Genomic DNA, 21,722 nt, shown 5'->3' with positions numbered 1-21,722 from the left:
CACACAGGATACCATGACTGGGAGAAATGACATATGAGGCCCCAGGATACAAGTTATAAACAATCCATATCAAGTCCACAATATCTGAATTTAACACACCTTTACATCGGAGCACATATCACGTGTCAATACCGTGGCATTGTCAGCTCGATGGAGTTTATAAATAAATTATTTAAAATACTGTTTTAAAAATGATTCCTGGGGATCAAAGATCCTGAGTATAATTCTAGTTATTCCTGAGGACATGTATTTGATCAGGGTAACATCACCAGAGACGTCAAGTGGGTTGACACGGTTGGTGTTTCACCAACCAACTCACAGGTTGGTGTTTAAGCATGGGGAGGGGTAGTCCGGCAGCCATGGGGAGTGACCCCGAATTCTCTGATATATTTTTTTCTCTGCTGATTATTCATCATTGCGGTGTATATAATGACATCTTGGGTGGTGTGGACTGGTCACCCTTGAGCAATTTTAAATATTCAAGATGACGTCCAAGATGGCTGCCGCGAAGGACTAGAATTCGAAAATTCCGATTATTTTAATGTTTTCTGCCATAAAGCAATGATGTTTTGGCCAAGATATATGTTTTTGTGTCAAATGGATTCAATAGAAAGGGTTTCAGAAGTATTGGATGTACCGTTGCTATGGTAATTAAGCAATATGGCTACCATAATGGCGATAAAAATGACAAAACTGTCATAACGTCCAAGATAATATGAATAGAACATTCTTTGTATTTCCTAGCTATATAACATTGACGACAATAAATTTGATAAAAAGGATGAATGAGTTAAAGATTTCTGTTGCCATGGTAACCACTTTAAATAGCTTCCAAAACGACCGCTTTGATGGCCGAAACTAAACAACAAAGAGCAGTACGATTTGTTCCTAGATATTATCATTTAGGGCCATACAAGATGACCACAGAGATTGCAAAGAATATCAAAAATGGAATTGCATCGAGAATACCATAGATTACATGTAGGTGACAACTACCATTAAAGAAACTACCTGAGTACACACGAATGTTCATGTCAGAAAACAATCTATCTTCAGCTGTCAGAGGAGTCAAGATGTATCTACATGTAGCTTAGCCCTCATTATCTGCACAGGTTCAAGATTTGGCTTGCAGGCATTTCAGTTTAGAGTGGTGTCACAAAATTAATGTTCTGACACAATGGGTCATTGGGTATTTGCAGATGGATACAGATGTGTATACGTCCCCGGGTTCAGTTCAGAGACATCTAGTCACTCTCGTCATCGTCCTTAACCAACTTCAGCATCAGGGCAGCATTCTTGTGGAATGCAATTAGGCTGGCATAACCGGGAGTTGGAAGGACAACAAGGTCATCACCGAAGTACCGTCGCAACTCCTCTATGAGATGGTAGTGCGTGAGTGCACAGCCATGATTATCCTGGTATTCCTTGAAGAGTTCAACTGAGTTCCAAATCCGACTTCTGTCGGCCTGTAGGATTTCTATCACATGCTGCAGGGCTTCATCTGTCTCTGACTGTTTGGATGTGGCTTTTGGATCCTCTGAAAGGCACCGGTTGCTCACAAATAAGCTCATGCAGTCCTTGTGATAACGAGCGTCAACTGCATGCAAGTCACTAACGGCACCTTCAAATGCGACTTTGAACTTCATTTGCCCAGTGGTCGTTACGAGAATTACATTTTTCAAGAAGATATTCTTTGTAGGGCTTACCACCATACTCAGAATGGGTTGAACGACACAGGAAGGCTGGTCTCCATCTTTGAGGATTCTTTGGATCCTTGTTTATTTCACAGGCTTTGCCACAGTACAGGCAATGAAGCTTGAAGTCAAACACTGACGATGAACGTCGTAATCTTTTGGCCGGAGGGGCACCCTCATGATTCTTTTCCTTGGCGAGGTTGGTTTTTGATGTATACCGAGACTCGCAGTTTCTGTGGTAGTAGATCTTCAAGTTCTCATTTTCAGCAAGCTGTGTTTCAAGTTCCATATGTAAGGTGTCCCCATAAACTTTGCTCGCATTGATAATCGTTTCTATTCGTGCCACACCAGTAGTCTCTGAGAGCGATGTCTTCTCATCACACTCAGTGCCATACCGGAACTTGAAGACGCAGCCCTGCTCCATTAGTTTATCTCCAGATTAAAACAAAGAACGAAAATGTTAATTAAGTATTAATGTTTACAATATGAGGGAGAGAAAGAATGCTCTGTACACATCACATCATGTCATTCCAACTTTAGACTCCTATTGTCATCAGAATATCTGAAACGTAATGGTAATCAATGTGATATTAGTGGAAAAAAACACGTTTATCAAAACGTTACAGTACCCATTATGGTAGCATCTTTGTGGTCACCATGGCAACATCAAACAGTTTATTTATCATATCCATCCCATCATGATCTAAGGGTTAGAAAACATTTAACTTAGGCCAAAAATGTACGGTTTTATGGGATATATCTTTAACACTTATTTCGAACATCTGAATGGTCATTTTAGATGGTTACCATGGCAACAAAAAATCGTAACTCATCAAACCTATTTTATCCAATACATTGTGGTCATTAGTATATACCTAGAAAATAAAAGCAATGCTCTAATAAACATTTTCTTGAAATTTATGGCAGTTTTTGCCATTTTTACCACCTTTTACACACTTAATGGTAGCTAGTTACCATAGCAACAGTACATCCAATACTTCTCAAACCCTTTCTATCGAAATTGTTGGACCCCAAAACATATATCTTGGCATAAAAATCATTGATCTATGGCAGAAAACATTGGAATAATGGGAATTTTTGAATTTTGGTCCTTCGTGGCAGCCATATTGGATGCCATCTTGAATATTTAAAATTGCTCAAGGGTGACCGGTCCACACCACCCTCGATCTCATTATATACACCGCAATGATAAATAATCAGCAGAGAAAAAAACTACATCAGACATTTTGGGGTTAGGGGGCAATTTGGCCTTTGGCTGCCGGACTAGGGTGGTGGGGGGGGGAGGGGTGGGGATGGGGGGGTGTATTGCCTTGTGGTTCAGGAATGTTTTAAGGAATAACTTAAGGAATATTGGTTCATGCAACGTTCCTCACTATGGTGACAAGTACACATGGTAATCGAATTTGAACTGTCAACAGCACCTTTAATAGCGACGTCACAAAGGGGCGTGACATCACAGAGAAACTCTTTATTAACATTATCCAGTCGCTCTCTTTACTAGTTGAAGCTTTGTCTCAACATGGAGAAGACGCGGATCTTTATCGTCTGTTTTCTCTCTTTTCTGCTCTGTTCTTACATGGGATACCTGCCGCATCTTACACAGGTGAGTTTTAAACGAATATTGATGGGAGAGTGTGGTCCAGTGGAGAATCGGCCTCGGGGGGGGGGGGGGGGGGAAGGTAAACCCCTTACGTGTGGTGTGCTGTCCGGGGGCTGAGAGGGGGGCAGGGCTTACTAACCGGGGGGCACGGAGCTAATAGGGGCCCAGAATTATTCCTTTATTTTGTTGTTTCATATAAAGATTGTTTGTGATGATAAAACCCTGAGGAGACCTTTGTTTTGTTTCTCCCTCCAATCCACTCAGGGTGATTTCCCGACATGCCATTGTCATGGGGAGTAAAACCTTCCCTCGTAAAATTAACTGATGTGGGAACAATTCACACAACTCGATATTATTTAGCGAATATTTACCCTGAACAGTTTTCAGAAGGACTTTGTGAGATCGGTTCAGTGGAAATCAGAAAATCGTAAAAAGCCAAAATGTCCGTCTTCTTCTTCTTCTGTTTCTACCTCTTCCTCTCCTTTGCCTCCTCTGCTTCTTCTTCTTCTTCTTCTTCTTCATTCTCTGCTTCTTCCTCTTCCTCCTAGTGTTGTTCTTCCCCTTCCGCTACTTCTCCTTCTTCCTCTCCTGGTCTTCTTATACTTCTGCTTCTTCGTCTGCCTCCGATTCTTCTTCTTCTTCTTCTTCTTCTTCTTCTTCTTCTTCTTCTTTCCCATCACACCAGCCGAGCACAATGAAGACTGAAGCGAATATAATAAAACTAATTTCGATGGTTTTTGATTTGTGTTCAACATCTGCTGTCTCAAACGGTCACGTGACATGTGGTAAAGTTCCAAGTTCCTCCTTTGACGGTTTTCCATGTTCGCTCAAAATCCCATGAAATGTGTTAAGAAACGTATTTCCCACGTCCGTCCGGAATAGTTTCACCGGATGGGAGAGAAGATCTCTGGTGAGTTTTAATGGACGAAGGGTCTTCCAAGTCCCAACCAATGACGGGGGAATTTAATGTGACATCACAGAGGAACGGATCACCAGTCGTCAGTGTGAATACGGTACGTACTCGGGATGGTTGACATGTCACAGTGTGTGACAAAAACTCCCGACGACAAAGGCCCATGAAAGACCGAAGATTCAATGGTAATAATATTGTAAGATACTCAGGACTCCATGTTGGGCCAGACCGGAAGTGACGTTTATTCGCGATCACGGAGCACAACCAACCACAACCGGAAATCAACATACGTTGCATCTCCCCCTTCAGGGTGGTAAAAGCAGTGACCAAAGTTATACAAGTTAGTGTGGAACGCAAAGCGATTCAGCAAGATGAATATATACTTGATAACTTACTAGCCAACCGAGTCAAGACCAATTCAACTCTTAAATCCAACTACAAATCAACCGGTAACCAACTCAGTGCTGAAAAAGATCCAAACTTGGTAAAGGCAAAGTTACAATTCATCACAAATCAAGTTTATCTGGTCGTCGACTGATACGACCACTTCTAGTCCGAGTTACACAAGGGGGGACTGTAGGCCTCGGCGGGGTGACTGCCCTGTGTGGCTCAGGCAGCTCGAGAGAACGCGCAGCGTCGGTATCTGGAGGCTTCAGGTTGGACTAACCGCTTGGGCAGTCACTGACCTCACAGGTAGCATTATCAGCTTCAATGAAAGGCCGATAGAGGTTAGCACCTCGTTGGCTGCACCAGTGCTCTTACGTAAATGTCGATGATTACGGCGATAAGTATCACCCGTGTCTCAGGACCGAACCACATACGAACATGGCTCCGAGTGCTGCTTCACAATCACAGCTGGTATCCACCGTTTGGAACCTGGAGAAGGTTCCATTCTAACTTCGTCATTTGGATGTAATGGTGGAAGATCTTTGTGTGTGTGACGATGATTGTAGAACCTCTGTTTAGCTTTCTTGAGGTCGAAGGGTCTTTTCACAGCAACACGGTCATAAGCCATAGGTTCAAGAAGACTACGGGCAGTGGGCAGGGTATTCCTCGGACGTCTTCCCATCAGTAGTTGAGCAGGCGAAAGGTGGATGCCTTCCAATGGCGTTGTGCAATAATCCAGCGAGGCCAGATGCTTGTCCGAACATTTTCTCCAGAGTCGTTTGATGCTTTGTACAGCCCTTTCAACTTCTCCATTTGAACGTGGATACCTGGGACTAGATGTTCTAACACAGATACCGTGATCTTTGCAGAACTTTTTCAAAAGTTGTGAGTTGTACATTGTCCCATTATCATGCCGTAGAGTCTCTGGCAGACCGTGGCGACTGAACTGTGCTTTCAGTCGCTCAAGCGTTGTGCTGCAGCGTAAATCCTTCACTTTGTCCACTTCGATGAATTTGGAATAATAGTCAACCGTTATCAGGTACGTCTTACCATCAAATTGGAACAGGTCTGTCCCAATTTCACTCCAAGGTAGATCCGGTGTAAGAGTCGGTTTCAGGGGCTCAGCAGGCAAGCAATTTTGATAGCTTGCACACTTGGAGCAGTTCTGAACAGTTTGCTCAATGTCTGCATTCATGGGGGGCCAGTATAGAACTTCCCGAGTTTGTTATTTGCACTTGACTATTCCGAGATACGATTCGTGAATCAGGTTCAGCATGCGTGGTCTCAGAGTAGGTGGTACAACGATTCGCATGCCTTTGTATAGGATGCCATCCATAACGGAAAGTTCACTCCAGGAATCGCAGTATGGTCGAAGATCAAATGATACACCTTGTCTGGCATCTGGCCATCCATCAAGAATCATTGACTGTAATTGACTGAGTTCTAACTCAGTTGCTCTTTGAAGATCAGCATACCTCTCGTCAGAGACAGATAAAAAGTCCAACATTGAAATGTGCTCTAAGTTATGCATTTCCGAACCAGTATCTGGCAGGTAGGCTCGAGAAAGCGTGTCCGGAAGCTGCATATCTTCCCCTTTTCTGTACCGAATATTGAGGTCATACCATTGCAATCTTAGTATCATGCTCTGTAGTCTCATTGGAGCAGACAGCAAAGGCTTCTTGGCAATTATTTCCAGAGGTTTGTGGTCATTGTAGACGGTGACTGTTTTCCCAAAGATATAACAATGAAACTTTTTGCAGGCATGGATTATGGAAAGCATCTCCTTCTCTATTTGTGTGTACCGTGTCTCAGTCTCCGTGAGAGCCCTGGAGCTGTATGCAATGGGGCGGTCCTCCTGGACAAGAACTGCACCAAGTCCACTTCGGCAAGCATCACAGTAAATCTCGACTGGTTTGTTGACATCAAAGTATGCAAGAACAGGCAGATGACAGCAAAGTTCCTTCAGTCTCTCAAATGCTCTGGCTTGAGCCGGTTGCCATTGATAAACAACATCAGATTTCAGCAGTTCTCGGAGTGGAGCTAACTCTTCACTCAACCGAGGGATGAATTTTGACAAATACGTGATGAATCCGACGAAGCGCCTCACTGATTCCTTATCGGTTGGAGCCGGCATACAGCGAACTGCCTCAACTTTGACAGGATCAGGAGATAGTCCATCCTCAGACAGTATATGTCCTACATACTGTACCGACGACTGGCGGATTTTACATTTCTGCAGGTTCAACTTAAGATTGTAGTTTGTTGCCCAAGCGATGACTAGTTTCAGAATTCGATCATGTACTTCCACATTTGGACCGGCGATGAGAATGTCATCCATGATCGCGACTGCTCCATCTATGCCTTCAATCATTTGGTCCATAATCCTCTGAAAAATTTCGGGTGCACATTTCAGTCCAAAGGGAAGACGAAGCCACCTATACCTACCGAAAGGTGTATTGAAACATGTCAGATAGGATGATTCCTCATCTAGTTTGATTTGTAGGAATCCTGACTTTGCGTCGAGCACTGAGAACACCTTGGTGTGAGGTATATTTGCAATGACTTCCTCAAAAGTACGCATGGGATGGTGCTCCCTCTTGATGACCTCGTTCAGATGGGATGCATCCATACAAATTCTCAGTTTATCGTTTCTGAGAGATACCACCATTGAACTGACCCATTCCGTAGGTTTGTTCACTTTGGCAATGTATCCGTCCGATTCCATCTCCCCCAGTCGGGTTTTAATACGCGGCAAGAGGGATGCGGGTTGTCGCCGAGAAGCATGTACAACTCCCTTTGCACCAGATTGCAATTTAATTGTATACATGCCTCGCAGAGTTCCTGTGGTTCGCACGAGATCTGGATATTCCTTCAGTTCGGTAAGAACACCACAGGTATCCACTTCCATTGCAACGGAATAAAGTCTGATGATCAGATACAGAGCTTCTGCAGTATTTCCAGAAATTATGTTTTCCTGTTGGAGAGCAACCACTTCAAATGTTGTGGTGACTAAGACCTAAGTCACATTTGCTCTACGGCGAAGATACGGCGGCCGTACGCCCTCTGAATTGACAGAAATGTGCGGCGGCCGCAGAGTTTCTGCGGTGGCCTCAGGGTGGCCCTACGCCGTTTGGCTATCTTTTACAGGCCGTAGGGGTTACCGTGGAATGATAACGCGGAGTTATAACTTTTTTAATTTCTACGTTCGCCGTAGCAATTCGACAAGTCGAAAAAAAAAAAACTGGTAAGAAATAAATAAATAAATTAACCCACTCGTTACCGTCCGTCTGGCCGCATGTTCTCCTTAGGGCCCCCCTGCGGTCGCCTTGCGGGCCCCTTGAGGCTGCCTTGCATCTGCCTTGAAAATTATATGGCCGCCGCAGGGCCCCCTTAAGGTCACCGTGCGACATCAAATCAAAGACCGTACGGCAACCCCACGTTTTCGGTCTCCACAATTTCTAAATACGCCGTGCGGCTCCCCGAAAAAGAAAAACATATGTGACTGCGACATTGTGTGACCGTGGAAATACTGCGGCTGCCGTATAATTGCTAGTGGCCCTAGATTCTGGAGACCCCACGGCCGCCGTGGCAAATGTGACTTAGGACTAACTTGCCACGATACTGAACAGGAAGATCCACGGCTGCGACGGGTTTTAACTTGTGATTTGAGTAAGTGCACAATGCCTTGGTCGATTGACGGAGTTCACCAGTGTGATCAAGACGCTGGTAATCAGATCGTGTCATTATGTTGCAGCGATCTCCGGTATCAATCCTGAAGGTCACTTGCTTTCCTGATACCAAGAGAGCCTGTCTCCATTTGTCACAAGGTCATGAAAGCGTTGTCTGCAATGCGCTGATCCGCAGAATGTTTCCATTAGTTTCATCTGCATACTCGTTTGTATCAGCAGGAGCACCGTCCGACTGAGTTTCCGCCGAGTGCACGCTAGCGCGTCGACGGCAAACTGCAACCCAATGGTTTGGCTTCTTGCAGTAAGAGCAGGTGGATCCAATTTCTGGACATACACCACGATTCCATGAATGGTCAGGATCCTCACCACAGCGATAGCAACTGTCCTTACGCCGCTGTATATTCGGGGTAGGTCTCCTGCGTGATGGCTGTAATGGTCCTGGGTTACATTGTGGTTTTGGCCTCGCTCGTTTGTAACGTACAGCGGCCACACTCATATCCTCATCACGGACAATGCGAATCTGAGTCCTTGAAAGTTCAAACTGCTGACCCACTTCAAGAGCTTTGGCCAGCGTAAGTTCTTCACCTCCGTCTAGTAGGCGTTCCAGAACTTTCTCCTCATAAACCCCTTGTATGATGGCGTCCACGAGCACATCTTCAGGCTGCACATATTCAGTCCATGAGAATGAGCCGCAAGTCCTTGACAAAGTTGTCAAACGATTCCCTGGGGCTTTGTTTCCTCCTGACCAGTCGATGTCTCGCGATGTGCTCGCTTTTCCTCGGACGGATATACAATTCGAATCTGTCCAAAACTATGTTGGGGTCATTCTTCTCACCTTCAATCTACTCAAAGGTCTTGTATGTCTCTCGTCCTTGTTCTCCGATCCACGTTCCAAGCCACCCCGCCTTGTGTTTGTCAGGCAGCCCAGGCAACGGACCGTCAAAAACGAAACCAACGTCGTTTCGGAATCGAACAAATTCCTGATACAGCGAAGTCGAATCCCAGTCAATAGTTGGGTGTTCAAAGTTCACGGATGCCATAGTTTATATGTTTCAAATACCAGCGTCAGATGGCGTGGATGTTCGGAGATATTTGCAGATTCTTCTGACACCTTGTAAGATACTCAGGACTCCATGTTGGGCCAGACCGGAAGTGACGTTTTTCGCGATCACGGAGCACAACCAACAACAACCGGAAATCAACATACGTTACAGTTATGTTCCCTTAAAAGGAACTTCTGACACGTGATGAGGCCATTAGACCCACCAAAGCTTGCGCTATTATTCCCAACCTATGGTTGTTTATCCGTGCTCTTTCCTTGTAAATGCTGAGCGTCAAGCAAGTCGAATCAGCACATCCCATTTATAAAGTATTTGGAATGACAGGGATGGGGTTCAAACCACTGACTGAGATACACTGTCCCATACAGGCCAGCTTGTATGTAGATACACTGTCCCATACAGGCCAGTTTGTAGATACACTGCCCCATACAGGCCAGTTTGTAGATACACTGTCCCATACAGGCCAGTTTGTAGATACACTGTCCCATACAGGCCAGTTTGTAGATACACTGTCCCATACAGGCCAGTTTGTAGATACACTGTCCCATACAGGCCAGTTTGTAGATACACTGTCCCATACAGGCCAGTTTGTAGATACACTGTCCCATACAGGCCAGTTTGTAGATACACTGTCCCATACAGGCCAGTTTGTAGATACACTGCCCCATACAGGCCAGTTTGTAGATACACTGTCCCATACAGGCCAGTTTGTATATACACTGTCCCATACAGGCCAGTTTGTAGATACACTGTCCCATACAGGCCAGTTTGTAGATACACTGTCCCATACAGGCCAGCTTGCATGTAGATACACTGTCCCATACAGGCCAGTTTGTAGATACACTGCCCCATACAGGCCAGTTTGTAGATACACTGTCCCATACAGGCCAGTTTGTAGATACACTGTCCCATACAGGCCAGTTTGTAGATACACTGTCCCATACAGGCCAGTTTGTAGATACACTGTCCCATACAGGCCAGTTTGTAGATACACTGTCCCATACAGGCCAGTTTGTAGATACACTGTCCCATACAGGCCAGCTTGTATGTAGATACACTGCCCCATACAGGCCAGTTTGTAGATACACTGTCCCATACAGGCCAGCTTGTATGTAGATACACTGCCCCATACAGGCCAGTTTGTAGATACACTGTCCCATACAGGCCAGTTTGTAGATACACTGTCCCATACAGGCCAGTTTGTAGATACACTGTCCCATACAGGCCAGTTTGTAGATACACTGTCCCATACAGGCCAGTTTGTAGATACACTGTCCCATACAGGCCAGTTTGTAGATACACTGTCCCATACAGGCCAGCTTGCATGTAGATACAATGTCTCATACAGGCTGGCTTGGAGATACACTGTCCCATACAGGCCAGCTTGTATGTAGATACACTGTCCCATACAGGCCAGCTTGTATGTAGATACACTGTCCCATACAGGCCAGCTTGTATGTAGATACACTGTCCCATACAGGCCAGCTTGGATGTAGATACACTGTCCCATACAGTCCAGCTTGTGGACTATCCCATACAGGCCAGCTTGGATGTAGATACACTGTCCCAAACAGTCCAGCTTGTATGTAGATACACTGTCCCATACAGGCCAGCTTGTATGTAGATACACTGTCCCATACAGCCTTGCTTGTGGGCTGTCCCATACAGGCCAGCATACTGATGTTCTGTGCCTAATACAGCAGCTTCGTGCTATTGGTTATTGCCATTTGTCATTTTCAGCAACACCTGCTCGGACTCAGCCTGTTGGCATCATCTGGTGAATGTTCAATTCCTCACCATGAGTTGAGGGAAGAAAGGGAAGCCTTTGTCCTCCAGTGGAATGCAAACACCTGAAGAAGAGGATGAAGATCAGTTTTATGGGGCCTTCAAGCTGCCAAGTCAAATGGATTATCAAACAATTAATTACTTCAGAAGTAGTTTCAACATCAAAGACCTGGAGGTGAGACTGGAACATGACCAAGGAAAGGATAAACAGTATTAACATAATAACTGTTTCTGTATTCTCTTTAATCTCATTCTTCCCTCCAGGTCTTCAAGGCAGCTGCAGTTCATCACCATCTCAAATCAACCCCCATCCCGTTACCTGGGCTGGCAGGATAACCTAGAACAGAGGTACGCACCTCAACCCCCATCCCATTACCTGGGCTGGCAGGATGGCCGAGACTAGATAAGAGGTACGCACCTCAACCCCAATCCCGTTACCTGGGCTGGCAGGATAACCTAGACTAGAGGTACGCACCTCAACCCCAATCCCGTTACCTGGGCTGGCAGGATAACCTAGACCAGAGGTACGCACCTCAACCCCCATCCTGTTACCTGGGCTGGCAGGATGGCTGAGACTAGAGATACGCACCTCAACCCCCATCCCTTTCCAAATTTCCAATTTTTCCTTCCTGAGAGTTTCCTTAATTCTGTGTATCCATCTTGTCCACCCTATGCGTCCTTTCCTGCCCCCATGCCTCCGCACTCCCATTGTTTGTTCAAGTCTCCCTATATTTTGTCCTTCAACCCTGCTGTTCACTCTTCCTTTTGTGTAGTTGCGTCCTGATCCATTTTGTGTTCCAGCTCTTCCATGAGCCTTCACTTTGTATCCAAGTTTTTTTTCTTTCAAATACATTATAATTAAAAACTAGAGGGGGAGCACTCGGGAGAGTGCAAAACCTCCGCCGCCAATACTGCTGGGTCACTCAAGTGAACCTTATATCTTATTCATTAAATATGTCAACAGTGGACAGAGTTATAGTTCTTTTCTCCATTTTTTTTTGGGGGGGGGGGGTTGGAAATCACTTAAAACATGTAGAAATGCAAAAAAAAAATATCGAAACTTTGTTTCAAAAAAAGTTGCAATTTTTTTTTTGGGGGGGGGGGTTGGAAATCACTTAAAACATGCAGAAATGCAAAAAAAAAAATTCTCTAACAAATTTTTTTTGGGGGGGTGACAATTTTTTAGGGGGTTGGAAATCACTTAAAACATGTAGAAATGCAAAAAAAAAATTTCTCTTACTTTTTTGGGGGGGGGGTAACAATTTTTTTGGGGGGGGGGGTTGGAAATCACTTAAAATATGAAGAAATGCAAAAAAAAAAAACATTTTTCTCTAACAATTTTTTGGGGGGGGGGGAGACCAAGTCCAAAATTTAATGGCATGATCCTTGGACCATACCTAACCCCCCCACCAAGTTTCGTCGAAATCCGTCGAGGAGTTTTTTCCGTAATACTGTTCACAAAAATCAAACAAACAAACACACAAACAAACAAACAAACAAACAAACTGAAAGGGGTGGAAAACAGTAACCTCCATTCATCTTCGAAGATGGCAGAGGTTAACAAGTCTGAAGACGACGATGGTTCACGAGCGGTTAGGTATTTGACGATGTAGATTGTTTCAGAAGTCAAGGATGAGACAATGTGATAATTTTTGACCAAGTTATAAAAATGATCAACATGACGTGGTACGGGTGACAGGTTATTAGCTGCAAAACGTCGAAAACACGGTTTCGTTCAACAACTTTCAAAATTTGACCTTTGCATAACCTTTAAAGGTCACAGAACAATGTTGTGGGCATTAAAATAAGGAAACAGGATACGAGCTATAGCTTATTGGAGTTAGTTCGTCGAAGAAGGTCGAAAACGCGGTTCGATTCCCACAACTTTGAAAATTTGACCTTTGTGGCCTTCAAATGTCAAGGATTATGACCTTTGGTGCAAAACTTCCTCTGGAACATTCCAAGAACAATACAACGTCATATAGGCTATATTGTATTTCGCACTCCTCGGATTATCCATACTTTGATGAAATCAGCGTAAAAACAAACTTGAAAGGGGCGCCACGGGAAAGGTGTTCGAGATAGAGCAAAATGGTTTCAAGACTTTAGGTGGGGAATGACCTCAAGATTATGCATAAAAAAATATTGTCATCCTAGCTCTCAAAGTTTGGGCGGTCGTATGATTTTTATGTCAAAATTCGCAATTTTCTACGTTTTTGACCTCGTGACCTTGACCTTGGAACGAAAATGAAAAATTGGACAACGACAAGTTTTAGATAATTCATTTTGCTATTGAAATACCGAAGAACCCATTCCATTCAGTCAATTCCCTCGGAGAAGATAGATTTTTAATCCGACTACCCCCTAAAAATGGCTATTTTTGGGGCGTGGCTCCGCCCACAATGGACGTAGCCACGCCCTCATCCAGGAAAACACAACAAGACGTTGATATCGAACACATAACCAAGTTTCATCAAGATCGGATCAAAGTCCACGGAGTTATGCTCTGGACAGACAGACACACAGACAAGCCGGAAGGCGGACATGGGTAGTCGACTACCCAATATAACCTGACATGATGGGCCCGTTCGATGGGGGAATGACTTGCGGATTAAGCACAAGAAAATTCATGATTCTAGCTTCAAGGGTTAATGCTGCAGATTGTTTTTTCGTTAAAATACCCCCACATTTAGAGGTTTTTCGGCCGTTGCTAGGCAATGTAGGGGTCCATAGCAACGGTTCTTTCTCACACATAACTTGGACATACCATGAACCTACCATACCAGTTTCATGTATATCTGACTCCTAGTCTCTGAGATATAACGAACTTCGTTTTTTTATTGTTTTCGACCAGGGTTCATTCAAAGTCTATCTTCTCCGACAGTTTTCATCGGATCCGGCTGGAAATTTTTGACAATATGGCTGAATGTACTGCCCACAGTCGCTCGTGGCCCGATTTTTGATTTTCGAAAAAATCATTTTTTTATGATTTTTCAAAAAAATTCAAAGTCCCATTGTTAGGCAACGGTGGTGTCCATGGCAACAGTTCTCATTTGCACACAACTAGGTCATGGTATGAACCTACCAACCAAGTTTCATCGAAATCGCCATTGTATTAACTGAAATTGCCATTTTAAATACTGATAATAAATAAGGGGAGAACAAATCACAAAAAAAAAAATTTGAATTTTTTTTTCCGACTTCATCGACTGCCCAACTTTACGAATATAGTGGTCACTCTGGCTGGTGCTGGTGAACCAATCACGGTTTGAAAGGGTCGACTCAGTGAAAACATCCAATACAAAATTCGATATTAAACGCTAGTCTCAGAAACAAGAGCGAAGACATGAACAGGTTGTCTCGCAGCACTTTTCTGATCCCACGTGACCGTTCGACGTCACGCCCACTTCGAGGCAACCAATGGCAAGCGTCGTGCGTTCACACACGGCACACGTGGGTGATTAGGGGGGGTTTGCAGGATGGGAGGGAGTGGGTACAAATTGTTACTTCGTGGTGGTGCTTGGGTGAACAGGAGGTTTGATTTTGGTTCTTTGGGAGTTCATTGTTGAAGAACCATGAGGGAAATCGTCCATATCCAGACGGGTCAGTGCGGAAACCAAATCGGCTCGAAGGTTTGTTCATTTATTTATTTATTTAAATGGAAGCGAGTCCTCCTCTCCCCCTCCTCCCCCCATTTGCACAATCGACCATTCGAACTTGAGACGAGTTCCCGCGAACGATGGCGCTTTGATCCGTTCATTGTACCGAGACGCATTGTCGGAACGGCAATCTGCGTCCTGACGGGTTGTGCTTTGAGGGGGGGAGCAGAGTTCGGGTCGTGCTTTGAGGGGGGAGCACAGTTCGGGTCGTGCTTTGAGGGGGGAGCAGATTTCGGGTCGTGCTTTGAGGGGGGAGCAGAGTTCGGGTCGTGCTTTGAGGGGGGAGCACAGTTCGGGTCGTGCTTTGAGGGGGGAGCAGATTTCGGGTCGTGCTTTGAGGGGAGAGCAGAGTTCGGGTCGTGCTTTGAGGGGAGAGCAGAGTTCGGGTCGTGCTTTGAGGGGAGAGCAGAGTTCGGGTCGTGCTTTGAGGGGAGAGCAGAGTTCGGGTCGTGCTTTGAGGGGAGAGCAGAGTTCGGGTCGTGCTTTGAGGGGAGAGCAGAGTTCGGGTCGTGCTTTGAGGGGAGAGCAGAGTTCGGGTCGTGCTTTGAGGGGAGAGCAGAGTTCGGGTCGTGCTTTGAGGGGAGAGCAGAGTTCGGGTCGTGCTTTGAGGGGAGAGCAGAGTTCGGGTCGTGCTTTGAGGGGAGAGCAGAGTTCGGGTCGTGCTTTGAGGCGAGAGCAGAGTTCGGGTCGTGCTTTGAGGGGAGAGCAGAGTTCGGGTCGTGCTTTGAGGGGAGAGCAGAGTTTGGGTCGTGCTTTGAGGGGAGAGCAGAGTTCGGGTCGTGCTTTGAGGGGAGAGCAGAGTTCGGGTCGTGCTTTGAGGGGAGAGCAGAGTTCGGGTCGTGCTTTGAGGGGATAGTTTGGTTGAGGTCCGCCGATGAATACCCGATTGTATTTGTGGCCATCCATTTTTGTTTTTTTAAAATTGTACAACCTGTGTTTGAGTCTGTAGCCTTGAGATCGTGACATTTTTGCGTACGTAATAGGTCGATGGCGCTGAATGACGGCTGCGCCGTGGCAAATGGTTTGGGATTTTTCTTTCCTCACGACTTTGGTTGTGCAATCAAAATGAAGAGGGACCAAGATCGCCCTTTTTGCCTTTGTATAACCAAACTTGTGTCGAGTACATTTGGAGCCATAAAAGTTTTAATTCACTTTTAACTCCAACCTTTCCCAAACAGCTTGGTTTTCCTCATTATTTTTATATGAAAAAAAAACTTTGGCTTTTAAGAACTTGTGTAAGTTAATCCCCACTTTGGGGTGTAGCATTTCGAAATGGTGAAGAGGGATGAAATGTTGCTTTGACGAATTCTCCCATCCAAGTTAGTTTCATCATCTTCATTCTTGCCTTAAATACTTGATCCGTGCCATGCACCCCCTCCCCTTCAGTGGCCCTCCCGAAATTGGACGTGGACAATTGAATTGTTGTTTCTTTGTCTCTAGTTCTGGGAAGTTATCAGTGATGAACATGGAATTGATAGCACAGGTGCCTATTTGGGTGACTCTGACGTGCAGCAAGAGAGGATCAACGTTTACTACAGCGAAGGCTCCGGTATGACCGATCTCTATTTGAAAGTGTCGCTGTGTTTGGTCTGGTAGCTTTGAGTAATCTACCCAGTTTGGATCTTGACCTGTTTCATGTGGGCTTTTGGGGTTGGACCTTGTACTTGCAGGTGGAAGATATGTGCCTCGGGCCATCCTTGTTGATCTGGAGCCGGGTACCATGGACGCCGTGCGTAGTGGACCCATTGGAGGAATGTTTAGACCAGACAACTTTGTTTTTGGTAGGGCACACATTAAGAGCTAGGTGCTTTTTGCAACGTTTATCTTTGCTACTTTGGCTCGTACCTCTCGCCTATGAGCTGTCCCGCCTCGGTTCTAATGTTGTCCCAGCTATGAGCTGTCATCCTGGTGTTTCACAAGCAGAGCGATTCATTGCTGTGCCATCCCTCGGATGAGCGTCAAACTGGGTGTCCTGTCTGCCAGATACTAAAGATGCCACGGGATCCTTCACGAAGAGTAGGCAAATTATTGCCGGCACCCTGAATGAATTCCAAATTCCTGCTATTTCGGCGAACATCATACTGGGTCAGCTGGTTCGCAATAGACTTGGGCCAAACTTTTCTCTTCCGACCCCATGAGGGTTGGAATAGTCGTGGTTCCTGAAAGCATTATGGCCTGGCTATTGCAGCAAGTCTTCTGATTAAGCAGGTGTTCTTTTGCATGGGTGTTAAGGGTCATGGAAAAAAGACAAGAAACATGTGGGGAAGGGTGGATGGTGGCAATGGATCGACAGGGAAAATTGGGACTATGGACGCACTACAACGTAAAATGTCGATTTTAAACCTTTTGGGTAAACCCTCAAGATGGTGACTAAACGCCCTGAAGTTAAAGCGTTCCTGTCGACCTACGTCATCTGAACCCATTGTGGGTGATGCAACTCAAAGTACAAAGGTCGTTCATTGCTTACTTATGCTTATTCAATTTTTTGGCCACATGATTTGTGTACAAGTTCTTCAACGAGCCTTAAATCGATGTTTAATAAAGATAATTATCAATGCAGGGTCTCTGTGCGTGTACTGAAGCTTGCGGTGCAGGATTTCGAAATGGTGAAAAGCGATGAAATGGTATTGTTTTCTCTTTCACTATCTTGATTTTCTGTGGCAACCAGTTTTGCAATTCTATCAACAGGAATGTGTTTGTTTTTATTTACTTATTTATTATTATTATTTTTTTTCTTCTTCTTTTGGCTTTGCGTGTAACATTGCATGGAGTGTTATCGACGGTATTTTACAAGAGGGTGCCAACTGTCTATCGGTCGATTTTTGCAGGGGTACATGTGGATTTAAGTCATGTTGAGATTGCCACAAGCTTGCTTTCGAATCAAATCTTTTATTTATTTATTTTGGTGGATGGGAAGTGTAGTTGTAGAATTGTACGGTCCCGCATTTAAGGCTCGACTGCATACGCTGTTGCACAATGTTATCCAGGCCCTGTGAGTTTTGTCTCGGCCAAAGGGATTGAAATACCGCCGAAATCATCTGAATGAACTATTAAAGGTGGAAATTGGACTTTTATCCAAATTTTATATTTTGACTAACTCCCCGGTATACGTACTGGGCCAAAGGTACAATGTTTTTGCATCTGAGGATTATAACCGTACAACCTTCACCCATTAAAACTTGCCAATGACTCTTTAATTGTGATCAAATTTTCAACACACCTTTAAGATGAGAATATGGAGAAAATAGTAAAAATTGGTTCAAAATATGAAAGAGTAAAGTCCTCACTATAAATAGCCATTATTGGGCTCACTGCAGCCCATCAAGCGCAAGAGGCCCCGTTTTTTAAAAAATTTTTTAATCGCGTCTGTTTATTTACCAATCAAGCTTTTGTCATCAAATTTTCAACAAACCTCTGTGAGAATATGGAGAACACGCATGAATAAAATTTGCAATTAATTAATCAATCTTACCAGTTTTAACCCGAATTGACAACTCGCTTGACTAAGGAAAGTCAGATTGTAGACCTCAGTTTTACTTCTATAGCACAGATGTAGGTTGATTTTAAACTGTACCATGCCAAAGGCCAAAGAGGTTCCCGGGTTGGTCAAGCAGCGTCAAGGATGCAACTTGACTGTAAATGTTATCAGAGGAATGTGACAACAAATTCTTCCTTTTGCTAATCTATGATGAATTTGCTTAATATCTTTCCCATTCTTGAAGTCCTTGTTTCCGAGGATTCATTTGTTCAAAATGTTTCTTGTTCTCAAGCCTTTAAACTAAACCCTTTATGCAAACTCTCAAGTTGGTTTGAATGGGTGGGTAGTGTGAGAATAAAGCATCAGTTGATCTGTTCTAAAGAGTTTGAGTTTGCAAGAATGGATTTCTTTGATGGATTTCAAAAGCCCAATTTGAAATTGCAAACATTAAAGTTGCGCAAGCGAATAAATTGTGAAGCAGAAACTGTTCTTGAAGATTTTTATTTTTGACCTTGGGCTTGAAACCAATATTTGCATGGGTGCAGGTCAGAGTGGTGCAGGAAACAACTGGGCTAAAGGTCACTATACTGAGGGTGCAGAGCTGGTGGACTCTGTGCTGGATGTGGTGCGGAAGGAGTCTGAAAGCTGTGACTGCCTGCAGGGCTTTCAGCTGACTCACTCGCTGGGGGGTGGTACGGGGTCTGGCATGGGTACACTCCTCATCAGCAAGATCCGCGAAGAGTACCCCGACCGGATCATGAGCACCTTCAGTGTGATGCCCTCACCTAAAGTCAGTGACACCGTGGTGGAGCCTTACAATGCTACACTGTCGGTACACCAACTGGTAGAAAACACCGATGCGACATACTGCATTGACAATGAAGCCCTGTATGATATCTGCTTCCGTACCCTCAAGGTGAGGAATCCAACTTATGGGGACCTCAACCACCTTGTGTCTGCTACCATGAGTGGAGTGACCACGTGCCTTCGCTTCCCAGGGCAGCTCAATGCTGACCTGCGCAAGTTGGCCGTCAACATGGTTCCCTTCCCACGGCTTCATTTCTTCATGGCCGGCTTTGCCCCACTTACAGCTCGTGGTAGTCAGCAGTACCGTGCACTCACTGTTCCTGAGCTCGCCCAGCAGATGTTCGATGCCAGGAATATGATGGCCGCTTGTGATCCACGCCACGGCCGCTATCTCACTGCGGCAGCCATTTTCCGTGGCCGAGTTTCAATGAAAGAGGTGGATGAACAGATGTTGAACATACAAAACAAGAACAGCAGCTACTTTGTGGACTGGATCCCAAACAATGTGAAGACTGCCGTTTGCAACATCCCCCCACGTGGCCTCAAAATGTCTGGCACATTCATTGGTAACAGCACGGCCATCCAGGAACTGTTCAAGCGAATTTCAGAACAGTTCAGTGCCATGTTTCGACGTAAAGCCTTCCTTCATTGGTACACGGGTGAGGGCATGGATGAAATGGAGTTCACTGAGGCCGAGAGCAACATGAACGATCTTATTTCTGAGTACCAGCAATACCAAGAAGCAACAATTGATGGTGAAGTCTGTGAAGAGGATGGATATGAGAATTGAATTTGAATTTCCACACTGATTTATAATGGAAATTGGTGTACTGCTTTTTCATTTGTGCAATAAATTTTATTTGCAAGCAATTTTTGGCTATTCTGAGTTATGCATTGCTCACACTTATCCTTCTCATCTTGACACTTTACCCCCCCCCCCCCCATGAGCATATGAAGGTTGATAATCTTTTTTTTTTAATTAAAATAAATAATCTCTGGGTACCATTGTTCTTTGTCTGATTGATTGGTTGACGTTCAGATGATCATTGTTGTGGACTTGCTGTTTGGATATATTATTGGATTCAGGGTTAAACAAAACAAAACCCTGGCCAATGAATTAGGCATTGGTTAGCTAAAGCAATTCTTCAGTCTTTCCTGCTGAAAGCAAACACTCGAAGTTTACCTTTTAATGTTATTTGTATCACCATTCTCCCCCAACCTTCTGGCCATATTCATTGTGCTGTTGAAATGTCAGGTCCAATCACCAATTTTGCAACGGCATGGCCTTTTTTTTTTTTCATTTTGGTTAATTTTTTTTTTTTTTTAAAGACAGACTGATAGATACAAGGTTACATCAGAACAGCAAGAAGAATCATGTTAATAACAAATGTAAAAGTACCAAGATCACAAGTTAAGTTAAAATGCAATTCAAACAAACATGATACATGAAATTGATATGTACATCTATATTACAAAATTAAGCATTTTAGTAAAAAGATGAATTGTCGAATTTTTATTCCTTCGAGTCTTACACCGAGGTAGGTCAAGATTTTGAGTATTTCTGAGTTGAATATTATGCCGAGACGCAGATTGACGGGTGGAAGGAAGAATGTCACGGTGACGCTCAGACTTTAGAGGACCAAAAGTCCAAAACGCAAGAGAAGCTCATTCCTGCATTCACTCAACAACTGCATATCAAAATAAGTAAGTTGTTGTGCATAGGACTAAATAGATGGGTTCGCAATAAAGTAAAGTGCACGCTTCTGCAGTCGTTATCTCATCACTCTGAGCTCGAGTGATGCCAAAATTCTACACGGACACACCAAACTCCAGCAAAGGGCGGATGAACACTGTATTTCAACAAGATAAAGGGCACTCACACTGAATTTCTTCAAAGTACAAAGAATGTAGTCGTTGAGCAGCACGGGATATCATCTGCTGGACCTGACTATTCCACTTCAGATCTGATTGGATTATAACACCAAGGAGAGTGAACGATTTAACTCTTTGCAGAGGAATGTTATCAATGACAATGTTTAATTGGGGTGGCACTTTCTGAAGGAATGATATTTGCATGATCTTACATTTCTCTGGCTTCGGCCTAACGTCATGAAGGCAACACCAATTACCAAGTGCATCAACATGGGTTTGCATCGAACTTTGTTGAGTTATGTGCAACACTTCGACCATGCTCAAGTCATCCACATATTTCAAATGGTATCCTGTTGTTACAGCTGCCTCATTCACCAAAACAAGTAACAAAGTTGGGCCTAGTTTTGTCCCTTGTGGAACACCGCATGAAAGACTGAAGGGGTTCGATGTCTGTCCTGGATAATGAACCACTTGGGAACGATCGGTAAGGAAACTTCACACTGTAGGTATAATGGAAGCATCAACCCCAAGCTGAAAGACCATTTCAATGACCTTGGAGTGGTTGACGAGGTCGAACACCTCAGCAAAGTCGAAAGTGCAGATGTTTGCATTTTTCCCTCGGTCAATATTTTGATGCATAACATCCAACATGTGGACTAAATAGTGGTTGATAGAGCTTCCTTTCATGTTTCCATACTGTGCAGGATCAACGTGAGGTTTAAAATCGACCATCAACCAGTCAGTAAGAAAACTTTC

The 21,722-nt window shown here is 44.3% G+C and overlaps 1 protein-coding gene and 1 long non-coding RNA gene across 2 annotated transcripts; both read left to right on the top strand.

Moving 5' to 3' along the window:
* Window positions 1-4,188: 4,188 nt before the first annotated feature.
* On the top strand, window positions 4,189-11,701 carry LOC147013158 (uncharacterized). Its single transcript, XR_015050973.1, has 3 exons — window positions 4,189-4,328; window positions 11,106-11,325; window positions 11,415-11,701. It is a non-coding gene; the product is annotated as an uncharacterized LOC147013158 (long non-coding RNA).
* A 2,921-nt stretch (window positions 11,702-14,622) lies between these two features.
* Window positions 14,623-19,964, top strand: LOC147013157 (tubulin beta-2B chain-like). Its single transcript, XM_085854776.1, has 4 exons — window positions 14,623-14,782; window positions 16,250-16,358; window positions 16,480-16,590; window positions 18,833-19,964. The coding sequence occupies exons 1-4, from the start codon at window positions 14,726-14,728 to the stop codon at window positions 19,882-19,884; spliced, it is 1,329 nt and encodes a 442-aa protein (XP_085710902.1). The 5' UTR covers window positions 14,623-14,725; the 3' UTR covers window positions 19,885-19,964.
* Window positions 19,965-21,722: the final 1,758 nt, after the last annotated feature.

This window comes from Eptatretus burgeri, chromosome 14 (genome assembly GCF_056783735.1).
Source record: "Eptatretus burgeri isolate ZD-2024b chromosome 14, Ebu_testis_v1, whole genome shotgun sequence".
Taxonomy (NCBI): domain Eukaryota; kingdom Metazoa; phylum Chordata; class Myxini; order Myxiniformes; family Myxinidae; genus Eptatretus; species Eptatretus burgeri.
Note: the sequence above shows the minus strand (reverse complement) of the source record. Positions and strands in the feature narration are given on the sequence as shown.

Bases quoted from the DNA above. Each gene is read 5' to 3' on its own strand.
- LOC147013157 (XM_085854776.1), top strand. From the start codon at position 14,726: ATGAGGGAAATCGTCCATATCCAGACGGGTCAGTGCGGAAACCAAATC. The intron at 14,783-16,249 runs GTTTGTTCATTT...CTTTGTCTCTAG, and splicing joins GAAACCAAATCGGCTCGAAG to TTCTGGGAAGTTATCAGTGA. The intron at 16,591-18,832 runs GTAGGGCACACA...GCATGGGTGCAG, and splicing joins ACCAGACAACTTTGTTTTTG to GTCAGAGTGGTGCAGGAAAC.